The following is a 16,444-nucleotide window of genomic DNA, read 5'->3' as shown; positions in this document are numbered from 1 at the left end:
GAGTAAGGCTGGGTTTACTCAGATGTTGCAGCGCTTTCCCGGTCCTATTTTGAGAGCCTTTCAGCCTAAACGGACTATTCCTACAGGTGCACGGTAATGTACCAAACAGTGTTTCTTTGCTATTCATAAGGTTTTCCCTGGCCAATTATTTCAGAAGTGGATGGCCTCTTCCTTCTTCCTACTTCCTAGTCTGTCTCAGTCTACAAGCTGGGCTGTTACCTATACACCAGGTGCACTCGCTGGGTTTTAAACACCAGAGGCTCAGCCTCAAAACTCATAGTTATCCTTAGAGAGGGCTATATTTATTTGGGTTAAAGATAATTTTTACTAACATTACAACTTTTAAAATCTAGTTCTAGAAGTCATTAGTTTCAACTAACAAAACTTGCTGTTCTCTCTAAAAATCTAGACATATACAAATCCAAATGTGACTTGGTTATTTGCCGGTATGCCTAATAGATCTTTGAATCCACCATGCATAACACCAAAAAACCAAACCCAGTGCTGTTGAGTTGATTTTGGCTCATAGCGACCCTTATTGGGCTTCCAAGGTTATAAATCTTTATGGAAGTACAATGTTTCATCTTCCTCTCCCAGAGCAGCTGGTGGGTTTGAACCCTTGACCTTCTGGTTAGCAGCCAAATGCCTTCCCCACTCCATTACCAGAGCTCCTTGTGCATAGCACAGTGCCTGGAAACACACACAGATATACGTAAACAAACAAACAATGTTTGTTGGATGAACAAATATTCAAAGTTAGTTCCCTTTTCTCCGTATAGTCTCTTCAACTTGCTCTAAGGTAAAATTAAAGAAGGCTATCATGCTTGGTAAAATGGAGAGTCAATGAAAAAGGGGAAGGCCCTCAAAAGATGGATTGGCACAGTGGTTTCAACAACGGGCTCAGGTATAGCATGGATCGTGGGGCTGGCAGAGGACTGGGTAGTGTTTCGTTCTGCTGTACACACGGTCGCTATGAGTCCGAGACGACTCTACGGCACCTAACAATAACAACAACATCTTAATGCTTAGGTGTTACCACTGATTATAAACTATAAGGTTTCCTTTCTATGCATTTAGGTTCCTAATCCATTCAGATTTATATATTATGGACTATGACTCCTGCTATGGAAAACGAGGGTAAGAGTAAATTCAGGTAGAATCTCCCAACATGTCTACAAATTATACTTTATTGTGATACACTGTCAAGGAGGGGCTAACCCTTACTTAGAATTAATCACATTTTCCTGCTTAAAAGGGAAGTTTTTTGGTAGCATAGTGGCTAAGGCACTTGACTGCCAACCAGAAGGCTGGCGGTTCAAACCCACCAGCCACTCCTCAGAAGGAAGATGGAGCAATCTACTTCCGTAGTGATACTGCCTCAGAAACCCAAGGAGGGGTCGCTATGAGTCGGGTCGGACTCGACGGCACATAACAACAACAACAAGATTTCTAAATCTTCCAGATGATGAAGATTGTTCTCTTTGAAACTCCAAGTACACGAGTCAAGCTCGAAAGATTTTTTGTTCTTCACTTTTTGGGTGGAAAAGGGTTTTCTGAGAAATACTGAGCTTTCCTTTGGCAGTTCTGTCCAGTCGATTCCAACTCATGGCAACCCCATGTGTGTTAGAGTAGAACTGTGCCCCACAGGGCTTTCAGTGGCTGAGTTTTTTGGAAGTAGATCACCAAGTTTTTCTTCTGAGGTACCCCTGGATGGACTCCAACTTCCAACCTTTCAGTTAGCAGTGTGTGCGCACCATCCAGAGACTTAGGTCAAGGGGAACAAGTCAAACTTTAAAATGGATACTCTCAAAACTCAAAAACAATTTATTAGAAAAGCGTGGACATCTTTTGTTTGATGACATTATCAATTTAAGATATTGAAATGGTGATTGAAATGATTCTTGCAGTTTTCTTTAAAGGATTTCATCAAAGAAAACATTATTGGAGGGATTGGGATAAATGGAAAAGACTGAAAAATGCTGATTTCTGAAATTCTGTAAGTTTTCAATTTTTGAAATTTTCCACAATCATAAAAATTCTATTAGCTTTTTCCATTTTTTTTACGCTAAGAATTCCTGTTATTTTTGCAAAGTTCTGCATGTCAATTTGTGAATACATTGTCTCATTATTTTTGCTGTATACATTGTCAGCATATCACCAAAAATCAAACTCACTGCCATCCAGTCAGTCCCGATTCAAAGCGACCCCTCCTTGGGTGTTCAAGGCGGTATCTCTAGGGAAGCAGATTGCCCAATCTTCCTTACGCGGAGTAAGGAGTAGCTGGGGGGTTTGAACCGCCAGCATTCTGGCTAGCAGTCAAATGCGTTAGGCGCCATGCCATCAGAGCTCCCATCAGCATATAGTACCCATACATTTCATTTTAAAACAAAGAAAGTTGGCTTTCAGCACACTTCTTAAGCGTACCAAAACCAAACAAACATAAAATCACCCTGGGACCCTACAGCACAGAACTGCACCATAGAGTTTTTAAGGCTGTAAATCTTTACAGCAGATAGCCACATCTTTCTTTTGCAGAGCGGCAGGTGGGTTCAAAGCAGCGACCTTTTCGTTGGCAGCCAAGCGCTTTATCTATTGAGCCACTAGGGCTCCCCCTTCTCAGGCTTAGGGGTACTAAATCTCTTCTGATATTACCCCAACTTATTGTTTTAATCAGGGTCTCAAAACTTTCCAGAAACTGCCCTTTTGCCTCTCATGTCACGCGTTTCGAGGGGTATTGCAGGGCGTCCGTGGCTAGGTATTCCAACTCACGGATATACCCAGAGTACGAAGGCCCTCGTCTCGTTCTGACCTTACTTCTAGAGCTGGTTTCTATCAAGTGAAAGAACACCACAGCGGTCTTGCCTGAGACCGGCGACCCCGCCCCGAGGGCGGAGACCGGGCGGAGCGGCGCCTCTCCTCCGACTCCTCCCAACTCACCGCTGCCCCCGGAGCTGGCGGCGCATGTGCCCAGCGCCCCCTCCCCGACCCTGGATTCCGCTTCCTGTCCGCTTGCGCTGCAGCCGCAGCCGCCTGCAAGCACCGCGCCGCCTCCGGAGTCCATGGCCGGGACGCGCTGGGTGCTCGGGGCGCTGCTCCGGGGCTGCGGCTGTAACTGCAGCAGCTGCCGGCGCACCGGCGCCGCCTGCCTGCCCTTCTACTCGGCCGCAGGCTCCTTCCCCTCTGGCGTCTCGGGCCGCCGCCGCCTGCTTCTGCTGCTTGGGGCCGCCGCGGCCGCCGCCTCCCAGACGCGGGGCCTCAATAGTGGGCCTGCTCCCGCCGGGAGGCTGGCGGGGCCTTCTCCCGCGGCTGCTTCTGCCGCTGCTGCGGCTGCCGCCTCTTACCCAGCCCTGCGCGCTCCTTTGCTGCAGCAGTCGCTGGCGGCGGCCGCGGGCCCGGCCCGGAGCTACAGCCAGGTACGTGGGCGCCACGCAAGGTCGCGCGCGGGACCCTTCCCCGCCGCGCGCACGCGCTCCTCCGTTTGCGCCCCACGGGCGCGCCCAGGGATGCGCGGCGCGGGCCGCACACCCGCCTCCCCTCCCGCCCTGGCCTCCTGTTGGGTCCCAGAACAAGGGACTCTCTCCCAGGCCTTGGGTTTTCTCCTTGTTTTGTTCTCATATCGAGTCTGTGGTCGGTTGGGCAGTGTAAGTGTGTTTAGGGGTGAATGTTGAGGCCTTATTTCCCTCCAGGCCCATGGTAGGTCGTGTGAGGCTGTTGACGCCCCTACCCCGCATTCTTCTCGCTTCCCTCCAGGTGGTTGTGAAGTTGGGAGGCCGGACCCTGCGGAGGATTGGGAGTTTCGGAGCAGCCAGAGCAGTAGGCCTGGCCTCCTCGGCGCGCCTTACATTTCGCGGCGGCGAAGGTTCACGCACATAGTGCGTGGGCAGTGTTCGTGGGGAAGGAATTTTGTCCCCAGCACGCCCCACTTCCCTGTGTCCCCAGGGAAAGGCCGGCTGCCCCAGTTTACTGAAGGTCACCTCTGCACCACCACTTCCTCTGACAGGATCGTGAATCGCCGTCGACGGGGAGAGCAGTTTGGATACTGATATGCGGGACAGGGGAATGGGCGAATGAAGGGGGCGTCTAGACACAATTTGGGGACTTGGGAATGATCTACAGTTTTGTTTGTTTATTTTAAAGTCACTCGGTGGGTACTTGAAGAACTCACATTGCAAATATTTTTTGCCTTTCTCTTCCTCTGTTTACGTGGCATCTGGGAAGTATCTCCACATTTTTTGATTTCCCAGCCCCTAAAGCCTTGGATCGTATTTATGTTAATGCAATTTGTGCTTCTCCTTGAATTTAAGGAAACTGGGAAGCTAATCACCATGGCTACTGTCTGCCAGTGGCTGAGCTAACTGATTTGAATCTTGGCCAATACTTTTTTCTGCCCTTTTCTGTAGAATCTTGTGATGCTTATGGAATTCTGGGAAAATGGAGAAAAGTAGCTATTTTAAAAAAGGAAAATATTTTCAACTATCTAATAAGCTTTTGTGATCTGGCTTATCTCTTTACTTGATTATTTTTTTCTGTGAAATTTGCTATAATGGTGTCATTTGTTAAAAATTTACTACATGTTGTTGTTGTTATGTGCCGTCAAGTCAGACCTGACTCATAGCAACCCCTCCTTGGGTTTCCGAGGGAGTGTCACTACCGAAGTAGATTGCCCAACCTTCCTTCCGAGGAGTGGCTGGTGGGTTTGAACCACCAGCCTTCTGGTTAACAGTCAAGTGCCTCAGGCACTACGCTACCAGAGCTCCTTACTACATGTTAGTGCTACAGATTGGTGCTTACTGACTACTTAAAATTACATTCATGAAAATGATGGAAGGATACAAAGGAATGTATCATTTCTCTGCTCAAAAGAGTGCAAGTTGTCTTCCCAGGTGATAGTGAATTCTTCAGGTATGGCTATTAAGACCATTTATGATCGTTCTCTTATTCAGGTTGTCTGATATACCAGTTGATAGATTAATCTTTCCAAGACATCTTGCTGCCTTATTGACTTACCTACTCCACTCTCCTTTGCTTCCCAAGTTAAGGACACACATTTGGCTTAACACTGAAGTCCCTCAGTTATATGGAATCAAGTTCTTTTTGCCAGCTCATCTTCTTTGGCTTCTAATTGTACCCTACAATTTAACCAACTGGGATTAATTGCTGTTTGTCCAATGGGCCTTTGTATAGTGCTTCTTCCCCCTCATCTCTCTCAAACTCCAATGCCCTATCCTTTATATACCCTTATCAGAATTCTGTCCTTCCTTCAGGCCCATCTCATGTCCAAATTCTTCTTCTGTTAATGCTCTACTTTAAATTTTATGGTACTTCATATTTTCATTATAACACTGAAAGCAGTTTTGTATGATTCCTATCTTATTCTAGACTGTAAACTCTGAGATTAGGGCCTGATATAGTGTACTGTCTATATAAGTTACTCAAGTATTTGTTAGACTGAAGGGACGCCTTCTTGTTTTGTCTTAACTAATACATTATTAAGTGTAATGTGGGGTGGATATCATGCTTGGTAAAGGATATCATGCTTGTTAAGTGGAGGGTCAACGAAGAAGGGGAAGGCCCTCAATAAGATGGATAGACAGTGGCTACAGTGATGGGCCCAGGTATAGCAAAGATCGTGAGGCTGGCACTGGGCCAAGCAGTGTTCTGTTCTGCTGTGCATAGGGGTCGCTATGAGTCAGAGATGACTCATTGGCACCTAACAACAACAACAACGGGGGCTGAAGAAGTCAAGCCTTGTGTAAAATTTATGTCCTGCCAAATACCTGCTTGCTGATTTAGGATGAGCCATCTAGGCCAAAACAGGATGAGTTAGATTTGTGAAGTTTACTTCTTGCCCCTGAAATAATAGTTTGAATGCACCCAGTGGCACTGTGGAAGAAAGGCCTGGTGATTTACAGCCAAGAAAACCTTATGTAGCAGTTATATTCTGTAACACTGGGTCACCATGGGTCAGAATCTATCTACTTGATGGCATTGTTTTTTTTTTTTTTTTTTTTTTAAAGAATAACATCTAGAGCATTAGTTTAGAAAATAAACATTCTTTAGGTTGTCAGAGAAGTACTTTTATATTTTTTCACTTATTTTGGAAGGAGTCCAAAACCACCTACCTGGAAGACCTTCCACCACTTCCTGAGTATGAGCTGGCTCCTTCCAAGTTAGGAGAGGAAGTGGATGATGTTTTTCTCATTCGAGCTCAAGGATTGCCTTGGTCATGCACTGTGGAAGATGTCCTTAACTTTTTCTCAGGTATACTTTATGTTTGCTTTAAATACCCTAAAATTTTGTCTTCTAATTATATCTGAGTAAAAGGCAGCAATCTCCCCAAATCCAAGTCAGGCTATGGTGTAGGTATCCTATTTGATTTTTGGTAATTATCTCATTTTGGATAGTTATATATTCACACCAAGTGACACCGTGTAGTACCATTTGTGTTATACCAGATTTAAAGACTGAATGCAACAGAAGTATTTAATATTAAAATTATGTAGTATGAAATTAATTTTCTTTGATGTTTTAATATATACATATGAAAAAGCTTAACCTCTTAGTGGAAACATGGGGTTAAGGTTCTTTATGTAATAAGTATATTTAGAATACAAAATCATTCGGTATCAAGTAATAAGTTTACCTCAATAGCATATTTGGTAGGTTTACTATAATCTGTGGTTGGTTTTATGTAAAAAAAAAAAAAAAAAAAAAAAAGACAGACATTTTGGTTCATGCTTTGTTTTCCAGTTGAAAAATTGCATTCTTAGGGACTTGTATAATTGAATTAAAAGTTTGTTTCTGCTCTTACTTGATGTTACTGATATATTTAGACTGCAGAATCCGCAATGGTGAGAATGGAATACATTTCCTCTTAAATAGAGATGGGAAACGAAGAGGTGATGCCTTAATTGAAATGGAATCAGAGCAGGATGTTCAGAAAGCCTTAGAAAAGCACCGCATGTACATGGGTCAACGGTATGTAGAAGGTATGTGAAGCTAGAGTCAGGCTTTTGGGGATCATAGCATTAGTGCTTTATACTTTTCAAAGACGTTTTCATTTGATCACTAACAACAGTGAAGTAGTAGATTTTAGGAGTACAGCTTGTGAAAATGAAGCATGGGGAGATACTATCAGCTTCTTATCTATAAAATAAGCATGTTGACCAAGCTTCTCTTGCAGATAGTAAGAATTAAATGAGTTATGCTAGTCACATAATGGTCTATATATGTCATTTGTTATTTTCTCCAAAGAAGTACATAAAAATTTAAAATACTAGTTTTTTTAATTCTTTGGTAGCCTATCAAGTGGTGATACATATATATGTATGATTTTTTCCTTTTATTAAGGTCTTTCTTTGATAGGGCTTTTGTGTACCTTTTGTTCTTTTTCATTGTAGTATATGAAATAAACAACGAAGATGTGGATGCCTTAATGAAGAGCCTGCAGGTTAAATCTTCACCTGTGGTAAATGATGGTGTGGTTCGTTTGAGAGGACTTCCTTACAGTTGCAATGAGAAGGACATTGTAGACTTCTTTGCAGGTACATGTTTTAAAAAAAACACCTCACTGCCATAGAGTTGATTGCAACTCATAGCGACCCCTCCTTTGGTTTCTGAGGTGGTATCCCTATGGAAATAGATTGCCCAGTCTTCCTTCCAAGGAGTGGCTCGTGGGTTTGAACCTCCAGCCTTCCGGTTAGCAAAATGCCTTAGGCGCTATGCCACCTGAGGTCCCTGTACATGTTTGGGACCTCATATTCTCTCCTTTTCACCATCATCTTCTTTTTTCTATACCTTATATGAACCTTTTCTAATTTAACAGCATATAATTATATTAGTTTCTTTAGGGGAGAGCTCTTGATCCAGATTTCCAAGATTATAGATTATCTAAAAGTTTGGATCTGTTGGGCAGATCTTTGGAGGAGGTCAGATTTCAGAACTATTTCATATTGTTTTTCCCACTATTAAAGAAATTATTTGCTCATAATAGTGATCATATTTATCTACAACAGTAACAGTTTATATGATATAAAAGAATTATTTGTCCCATTGCTAGATGTAAAATACACACCATTAATTGTGGTCTTAGTTTAAATCTCACTTGTCTCCTGATACATAATTAATAACAAAAAAAGAAAAGGTGAGAATTGTCTGTTTTAGATGGGTTTCTTAGACCCTAAACATTACATGCATTGTGGAAATACAGGTATGTAGTATTTTGACTGTATAAAAATTTTCTTTTCGGTAGGCATGTATCCAACTTTGGGATAGGCAAAGCAGCATAACATTTTTTTACTGAGGGTGAAAAAACTGTTGGCAACACTCATTTGTAATAACTTTTTGGTATCCTAGGGCTGAATATAGTAGACATTACTTTTGTCATGGACTACAGAGGGAGAAGAAAAACAGGTGAAGCCTATGTGCAGTTTGAAGAACCAGAGATGGCCAACCAAGCGCTGTTGAAACACAGAGAAGAAATTGGTAACCGGTAAGTGAAGTCGATATTAATGATGTAGAAGTGTCACACATCAATCAGGTTGTTTTGATGAATATATTGTAATATGACTGGGAAAGTTTCCAAACACAGGATAGTATGAGGAGCCTATCACTTAGATGAGCAAATTATTAACCTTTTAATTTTCTTAATCTGTTTTCAGTGTACATCTTTAAAAAAGTAATGTATGGTAACGTAATCACTGTATTACTCATTATCACATGACAGAATTTGCAATAATTTATTAATATCTTAGGCCAGTCCATAATCATATTTTGCCAATTATTCCAGAAATGTCTTTTTACAGTTGGTTTGTTTGAACCAGAATCCAAGTAAGGTCGGAACATTGCTTTTGATTGTTATATCTCTGATTCTCTTAAATTAGAGCAGGCCTCCTTTGCCTTTGCAATATTTTTATTTCTTCCTTAAAAAAAAAACATTGACTTTTGAAGAAATCTGGTCAGTTGTCTTTAACAGTGTCTCATTTCTGTCTTTGTTTTATTGCTTCTTCGTTGTGTCACTTGACTTGTTCCATTACCTTTTTTTAATTTCCTGGAAACTAGAACTTAGAGCTAAAGTTTTGAATTGGTTCAGGTTAATACTGTGATAAGGATACACCGTAGATGATGAGTGATACTGAATTTCAGGGCTTTGAACCAGTTCAGACTGGTTTGTCATGGCTAGTGAAGTGAAATCATGAAATCAGAACAGACCCATTTTTCCCCTGCTGCCAAGCTTCAAGCATACTTTATTGCTTTCTCTGGATTGGCTGTATCAGTGGATCCAGACCCAAATTTTTTAAATGACAACGAGAACAGAAAAAGTGATAGATGGAAGCCCTGGGATGGGAGACTCAGAAGAAGCGAAGGGAGCTCTGTAAGGAGCCTGATGTGGGAGATTAGATTATTGCTAGGACTGTGGAAAGCAGTACACATGCAGAGTGGCGTGGTGCGCTGCCATGTTTGCCTGTCAGAGGATGGTTCCTGTGTAACATGCATGCTGCCCTTGTTTTCTAAGGAGATTAAGTTTCTAGCAGGATGTCGACCAGTAATTTTTCCCATTCTAGTTACTGTCCCATTTCACCCACATTTTACAAATTTAGAATCGTTCTGTTTCACTTTGTCGGATATGACTGAACCAGGAAGAACCAATTTGAAGCCCTTATCACATTACATCAGGATGCATGTAATGATGGATGGCTCATTTTAACTTTGACTTTGGAGGTTTAGTTAAAATAGTGTTAAGTTTTAAATCACTGTTTACCGCTTATTATCCTTTTTTCAGCTCCTTTAAAAAATGATTCCACTTTGGAAACCAGTGTATTTCTGGATCTGTTTGTAAAACTAGTTAAGACATTTCATTGCATTTTATTAGATGAAGACAGTATATGCAAAGCACTCTCCCTTCCTCACAATTTTCTTCTGGCACTCTTCATATCTTCTTATATTTTGGAACATGTCAGTGTTCTGTTTTTATGTGATAACATTAAGGCAGTGTACAAATACCTTCTTTAATAAATTAAGACATGGCTCCAATGTAATCTTCATAGGTCTGAGAAGAAATTACTTTACAGCTTAAATTTAATAACCTGATTCAGAAAAGCAGTGGTTAGAAACTGATTTCAGAAACTTGGATTTAATAAGCAGTCCCATTGCCACTATGATAGTAAGTCAGAATTGCTATTTAATTCTTGAATTCTCAGCACTTAGTGAAGTTTTGCGAGTTAGCTCTACAAATACTGTGACCTAGACATCTTTTACAAGTATGATTAATTTCCACAGAATTGAACTATAAGGCTTCAAGAAATTGTTGACCAACTATAAAAAGAAAAACTCCTTACTATCACATTAATTCTGTTCTATACACAATTTAACCTTAGCATAGTTTTCTTTATGAAGACAAACAGGATAGAGAATATTGTTAAATGTATATGAAGAGAAATATTATCTTGGAGGGGCGGGGATTAAATCAGTGACTAGTGAGAATACTTACAAAACGAATAAACCAAACTCACTGCTGTCAAGTTGGATCCAACTCATAGTGACCCCTCCTTGCATTTCCAAGATGGTATTACTACGGAAGTAGATTGCCCATTCTTCTTTCCAAGGAGTGGGTGGTGGGTTTGAACTGCCAGCCTCTGGTTAGCAGTCAAATGCCTTGGGTGCTATGCCACCAGAGCTTCTGAGAATACCTATAGCCTAATACTTCTATCTATTCTTAACTTTTCCCCTCATCTGTTATCTTTGGTCACCAGTGTTTCATAAGCTGTTGACATTATAACATATACATGTTTGTTTTAAATGGGTTCAGAGTTACTTTTTATCATTTATGCCTGTTCACTTTTACTTTGATGTAGATACATAGAGATATTTCCAAGCAGAAGAAATGAAGTTCGAACACATGTTGGTTCTCATAAGGGAAAGAAAATGGCATCTTCTCCTACTGCTAAGTATATAACTGAGCCAGAAATGGTCTTTGAAGAGCATGAAATAAATGAGGATATTCGACCCATGACAGCTTTTGACAGTGAGAAGGAAGTAGGTAAGGACGTGCATCATCTTGGAGTTTGTTCGGGCTGTCTTGTAGGCTTCAATTTTTGTTACAGTAATACTTTTATGATCATCTTGTATGAAATTGTAACATTATAGGGAAAGGGAATTGAGTTGCAGAGAAAGATTTACTCTGCCTTTGAGTGTAGCATGGCAGTCCCTGGATGGTGCAAATGGTTAAGTACTTGGCTAGTAATTGAAAAGTTGGCAGCTTGAACAGCCCACCCCTAGACATCTTGGAAGAAAGGCCTGGTAATGTGTTTCTGAAAGGTCACAGCTTTGAAAACCCAAAGAAGTGTGGTTTTCCTTGGCACACGGGATCACCATGAGTCTGAATTGACTCTGTGGCAACTAGTTTTTTTTTTTTTTTTTTAATGCATTTTATTGAAGTATAATTTATGTACAGTGAGAAATACAAAACTAAAATGACATGGGTCAATGCATTTTTTTTTTCAGTGTTCCCTCCCCTCCCACCCCTAGCAACTAACAACCAACAAAGAAAGATTCCCTCCATATATAAACCTTGACCCTCCACAACAATGAATAATGGTCCTTCTGTGATTGACTTATTTCACTCAGCATAATGTCCTCCAAGTTCATCCATATTATGTGGTGTTTTGCAGACTCTACATTATTATTCAGTGCTGCATAGCATTCCAGTATGTGTATGTACCATAGTTTGGTCATGCACTCTTCTGCTGATGGGCACGTAGGTTGTTTCCATCTTTCTGCTATTGTAAATAGTGCTGTGAATGAACAACATGAGCATGCATTTTTTCTTTTTAAAGTATGGTATGGTCTTTGAAAATATTCAGAAGGACTTAATTATTTTGTTAGACTTCTTAATCATAGTTGTAGATTCTTTGTCAAAAGTTGGAAGGTACAGATACAATGAAAGGAAGTAAAGTTTAAGCTAGGGAAAGATTTACATAGAGAACAAGAATATTTATGGACTGAAGTAAGGATTTTTGTTTGCCTCTGGATTCAAATAGTGTTTTGATTCCTGACCCCAGAACAACATTTAGAATCTTTAGAGATTGATAAATCCATTTTTAACTGGTGTCCTGGGATTATCTTGTGAGCATATTGTTTTCTTAGTACCTATGCCAGAAAGTTTCTCTTCCTTTTATGGTTTCATTCATAATCACTTACCATCTCTCTGCTGTTACAAAGGAGCTCTGGTGGTGCTGTGGTTAAAGCATTTGGTTGCTAACCACAAGGTAAGAGATTTGAATCCACCATTCACTCCATGAGAGAAGGATGGGGGAGGCAGTCTGCTTATGTAAAAACTTAGAGCCTTGGAAACATCTATGAGGTAGTTCTGCTCTGTCTTGTATGGTTGCAGTGAGTTAGAATCGACTCCATGGCAGTGAATGTGTGTGCTGCTGTTAAAAAAAATTGTTCTTAATTTGGTTTGAGGCACTAAATTGTTCTGGGTGTTCAGGTGATACTTGTTGTTGTTGTTGTTGTTTGCCGTCGAGTCGCCCCTGACTCATAGCGACCCCTCCTTGGGTTTCCGAGGCAGTATCACTACGGAAGTAGGATTGCCCAACCTTCCTTCCGAGGAGTGGCTGGTGGGTTTGAACCTCCAGCCTTCTGGTTAGCAGTCAAGTGCCTTAGGCACTATGCTACCAGAGCTCCTGTGATACTTGTTAGATGGTGGATATTTCAGATCATTTTGGCTTCCCTATTTGTTTAAGAAGTTGAAGTTGTTAAAGATTTCTTATTACTTGATTCCACAATCAACACTAATGGAAGGAGCAGTCAGGAATTCAGATGACATACTGCACTGGGCAGATCTGCAAAAGACCTCTTTAAAGTGCTGAAGAGTAAATATGTCTCTTGGAAGACTAAGGTACACCTAACCCAAGCCAGGGTGTTTTTAATTGCCTTGTATTCATATGAAAGCTGAACACTGAATGAAGAAGACCCAAGAAGAGTTGATGCTTTTGAGTTGTGGTGTTGGCAAACAATACTGAAAGTAACATGGACTGCTAAAAGAACAAACAAATCTGCCCTGGAAGAAATGCAGCTGGAATGCTCCTTGAAAGCGAGAATGGGCAGACTTCTCACCTACTTTGGTCATGTTGTCAGAAGGGACCATTCCTTGGAGAACGATATCATGCTTGGTAAAGTGGAGGGTCAGCGAAAAAGGGGAAGGCCTTCATCAAAATGGATTGACACAATGGCTGCAACAACGGGCTGGGGTATAGTAGGTATTGTGAGGCTGGTGCAGGACCAGGAGTGTGTCATTCTGTTGTACACAGGGTTGCTGTGAGTTGGAGCCAACTCTACGGCACCTAACAACAACAACATTTGTTCAAGAAAAGAGCTCTGGTGGTGTAGGATTAAGACATTTGATTGTTAACCCTAAAGGTTGGTGGTTGGAACCCATCAGATGCTCTGCAGAAGAAAGTCTTCCCTAACGATTTACAGCCTTGGAAACCCAATGGGGGTAGTTATGAGTTGGAATTGACCCAATAGCTGTGAGGTTGGTTTTGTTTTTTGTGTTTTTTTTAATTGGTTCAAGAAACATTGAGGATTTTGGCATAAAGGCCATACCTAATTATAAGCTGTTAATAACCTTTGGAGTGCTAATGTTTTTGACACTGCTTTTTGTTTGTTCTGCCTTTCAGAATTGCCTAAGGAGATGTCAGAGAAGATAACAGAGGCCGTTGATTTTGGAACTACGCCTTCACTGCATTTTGTTCACATGAGAGGATTGCCTTTCCAAGCTAATGCCCAAGACATTATAAATGTGTGTAACAGTAAGATACTACCCGATTTCGGTAGATTCAGCAAAGTTTCAGACTGGCACCTCTATTAATTTGGGGAAGATAGAGGAGAAAATACAGTGTTTCTGGAGCATCTAAATATAAATAGTAAGGTGGCATCTGCTTTGTTCTAGAGGTTTGCTTCCTTTTTCTGTAGCTGAGAAATGTGGATTTTTGTTACATTTTAAGTCAAGAAAGTGTACGATTTTTAGCTACCAAATAATATGGTGTAAGTTTAGTATTTAAGGAAGTTTTCTTTTAGAATAATTTGGCACAACCTGTTCATTTTTTAATTTGAGATACTGGGTCTCAGAGGCACTTGGCAACAGAGCAGTCATACCCTAAACAGGAATCCATTTCTCCTAAATGCCAGGTCTAGAGCTTTCATTAGACTGAGTATCACATTTCCTTAATTTTGGAGAAAAGGAATTTTAAATATATTTTTATTTTATAATAGATATTGTATCAAATGAAAAGAGAACAACAAAGTCCTTAATTGACTGTGAACTTGAGAGCATATATTTAAAGTAGTTTCCAGTCTAGAGTCTTCAGTTAATGAGACTTCAAAGCTGTGTTCATTATTTCAAAAGGCCTAATTGGAACTATGTTTTTTTACCCAGGTGAAGGCTGTATAGTTACATTAAAGCATTGCATTCTGTTGCTTTGGTTTGAATTGATAATAACTCAGTGCAGTAGCTCTTGTTTCTGTAGTGTTGATATGAAACTGATTATGAGGTACATGTCTGATTAAAAAATGGTAAATAAAATAAATGAAATATATTTGATGGCTGTTGTTGTTGTTGTTACGTGCCGTCGAGTCAAACCCGACTCATAGCGACCCCTCCTTGGGTTTCCGAGGCAGTATCACTACGGAAGTAGGATTGTCCGTTCTTCCTTCCGAGGAGTGGCTGGTGGGTTTGAACCGCCAGCCGTCTGGTTAGCAGGCAAGTGTCTTAGCCACTATGGCTAGTCTTTAGAAATGGAAGGATGTGTGTGGGAAGAATAACAAAATTGGTCCTTGTTTTAGAAAAAGTTTGTAAACCATTTGTATAGTAATTACACTTAGAGCTTTTATTCTCTGTGAACAGATAACGAAATGTAATCTTGAAGGCAAAATTAGAAAAGTCAGAAGAGATTGTAAATGTGTAATGCTTTATTGCTTAAGGAGATTTCCTAAAAACAAACGTATCAAGTATATGAATCAAAGTGAGAGAAAAATGCAAAGCCACGAGACTTCTAGAATGTGGATCTGGTTCTAACATACTCTCTTTTGGCTTCCTTTGTTCACTGTTTAGTTTTTTGCTCCACTGAAGCCTGTTAGAATCACCATGGAATACAGTTCTAGTGGGAAGGCCACTGGAGAAGCTGATGTGCACTTCGATACCCATGAGGATGCTGTCGCAGCTATGCTCAAGGATCGGTCCCATGTTCGTAAGTGCAGCTCACAGTGTTTGTTACCATTTTTAATTCCTGTCTTTGCTTATATGTACTTTATCTGTTTTGAGGTTTTAAAATATTTTATTTGTAAATTATTCTACACATTTCTATCCAGAGTTAGGTTTATTTAATTCTTTTTAATTAGGGAAGGAAGTGGCAAAAGGTTTGAGTTGCTGTCTGAACTATGAGAAAAACAATTCCATTATTTTTTCTGATTTTTCACTACTTTTTTAAACTAATTTTGTTTGTTTGCTTGTCATCCTCAGACCATAGGTATATTGAACTGTTCCTGAATTCGTGTCCAAAAGGAAAATAAGATTTCCAGGGACTCCAAATAAGGTAATTTCAAGAGGTATAAATGTATATATTGTTTCCAAATGATAAATTAATAATCCTTAACTCAGTAATTGGTAATACAGAAACCATTCTCTTTTTTATAAAGAACAAAGTAATCATAGTTGAAGGATCAATATAAGATATGAAAACTCATCTGGGAAATAGAATTCAGTATGATTGTAAAGCCCTGAACAACAACAGTGATCATCTAGTGGCTTGGAGCATTATCCCCATATAGAATTTTTATGCATCATTCCCAATACTCATCATGCTATATGTACCTCATAATTTGTTCACCTTTATTAGCTATAAATGATAATACACTGAAAACCTTCTTCATATTAGATTTTTTTTCCCACTATACTTCTGTAGTGATACTGCCTCAGAAACCCACGGAGGGGTCGCTATGAGTCGGGGCCGACTCGACGGCAAATAACAACAAACATAGTTTAAATGCATTTTTCCTATTTTAAAAATGTTTAAAAGATGCATTTGAAAGCAGGGTATTTCTTTTCCTAAAATGGCATTTAAAAAAATGGTGGTTTGTCCTCACTGCCGTCGAGTTGGTCCCGACTCACAGTGACCCCCCGCCCTTGGGTTTCTGAGATAATATCTCTACTGAAGTAAATTGCCCAGTCTTCCTTTCAAGGTGGTTTATCCTAGAAAGTATATTTTCATAGTGTTAACTATGAAAATTTTGTTAAATATATCTTGATGTCTTTTCCTTTGACTAAATGTTAAACAGCCTCTTTTTCCTTCATAAAATCTTTTATTGTAAATCATTTGCTACATGTACTGGTACATTCCTTTGAGACTCTTTAACTAGTGATGTCTTCATTGAAAACATGATG

The 16,444-nt window shown here is 40.3% G+C and overlaps 1 protein-coding gene across 1 annotated transcript; it reads left to right on the top strand.

Moving 5' to 3' along the window:
* Positions 1–3,059: 3,059 nt before the first annotated feature.
* GRSF1 (G-rich RNA sequence binding factor 1) lies at positions 3,060–15,573 on the top strand. Its single transcript, XM_007942780.1, has 9 exons — positions 3,060–3,413; positions 6,105–6,261; positions 6,834–6,989; positions 7,401–7,544; positions 8,356–8,491; positions 10,854–11,038; positions 13,683–13,804; positions 15,116–15,251; positions 15,524–15,573. Exons 1-9 carry the CDS (start codon positions 3,060–3,062, stop codon positions 15,571–15,573), a joined length of 1,440 nt encoding a protein of 479 aa, XP_007940971.1.
* Positions 15,574–16,444: the final 871 nt, after the last annotated feature.

Source organism: Orycteropus afer, unplaced genomic scaffold (genome assembly GCF_000298275.1).
Source record: "Orycteropus afer afer isolate SDZICR_OR568_19922 unplaced genomic scaffold, OryAfe1.0 scaffold00098, whole genome shotgun sequence".
Lineage (NCBI taxonomy): Eukaryota > Metazoa > Chordata > Mammalia > Tubulidentata > Orycteropodidae > Orycteropus > Orycteropus afer.
Note: the sequence above shows the minus strand (reverse complement) of the source record. Positions and strands in the feature narration are given on the sequence as shown.

Coding starts and splice junctions, on each gene's coding strand:
- GRSF1 (XM_007942780.1), top strand. CDS start 3,060: ATGGCCGGGACGCGCTGGGTGCTCGGGGCGCTGCTCCGGGGCTGCGGC. Junction 6,262..6,833: donor TGTCCTTAACTTTTTCTCAG/GTATACTTTATG, acceptor TGATATATTTAG/ACTGCAGAATCCGCAATGGT. Junction 7,545..8,355: donor CATTGTAGACTTCTTTGCAG/GTACATGTTTTA, acceptor TTGGTATCCTAG/GGCTGAATATAGTAGACATT.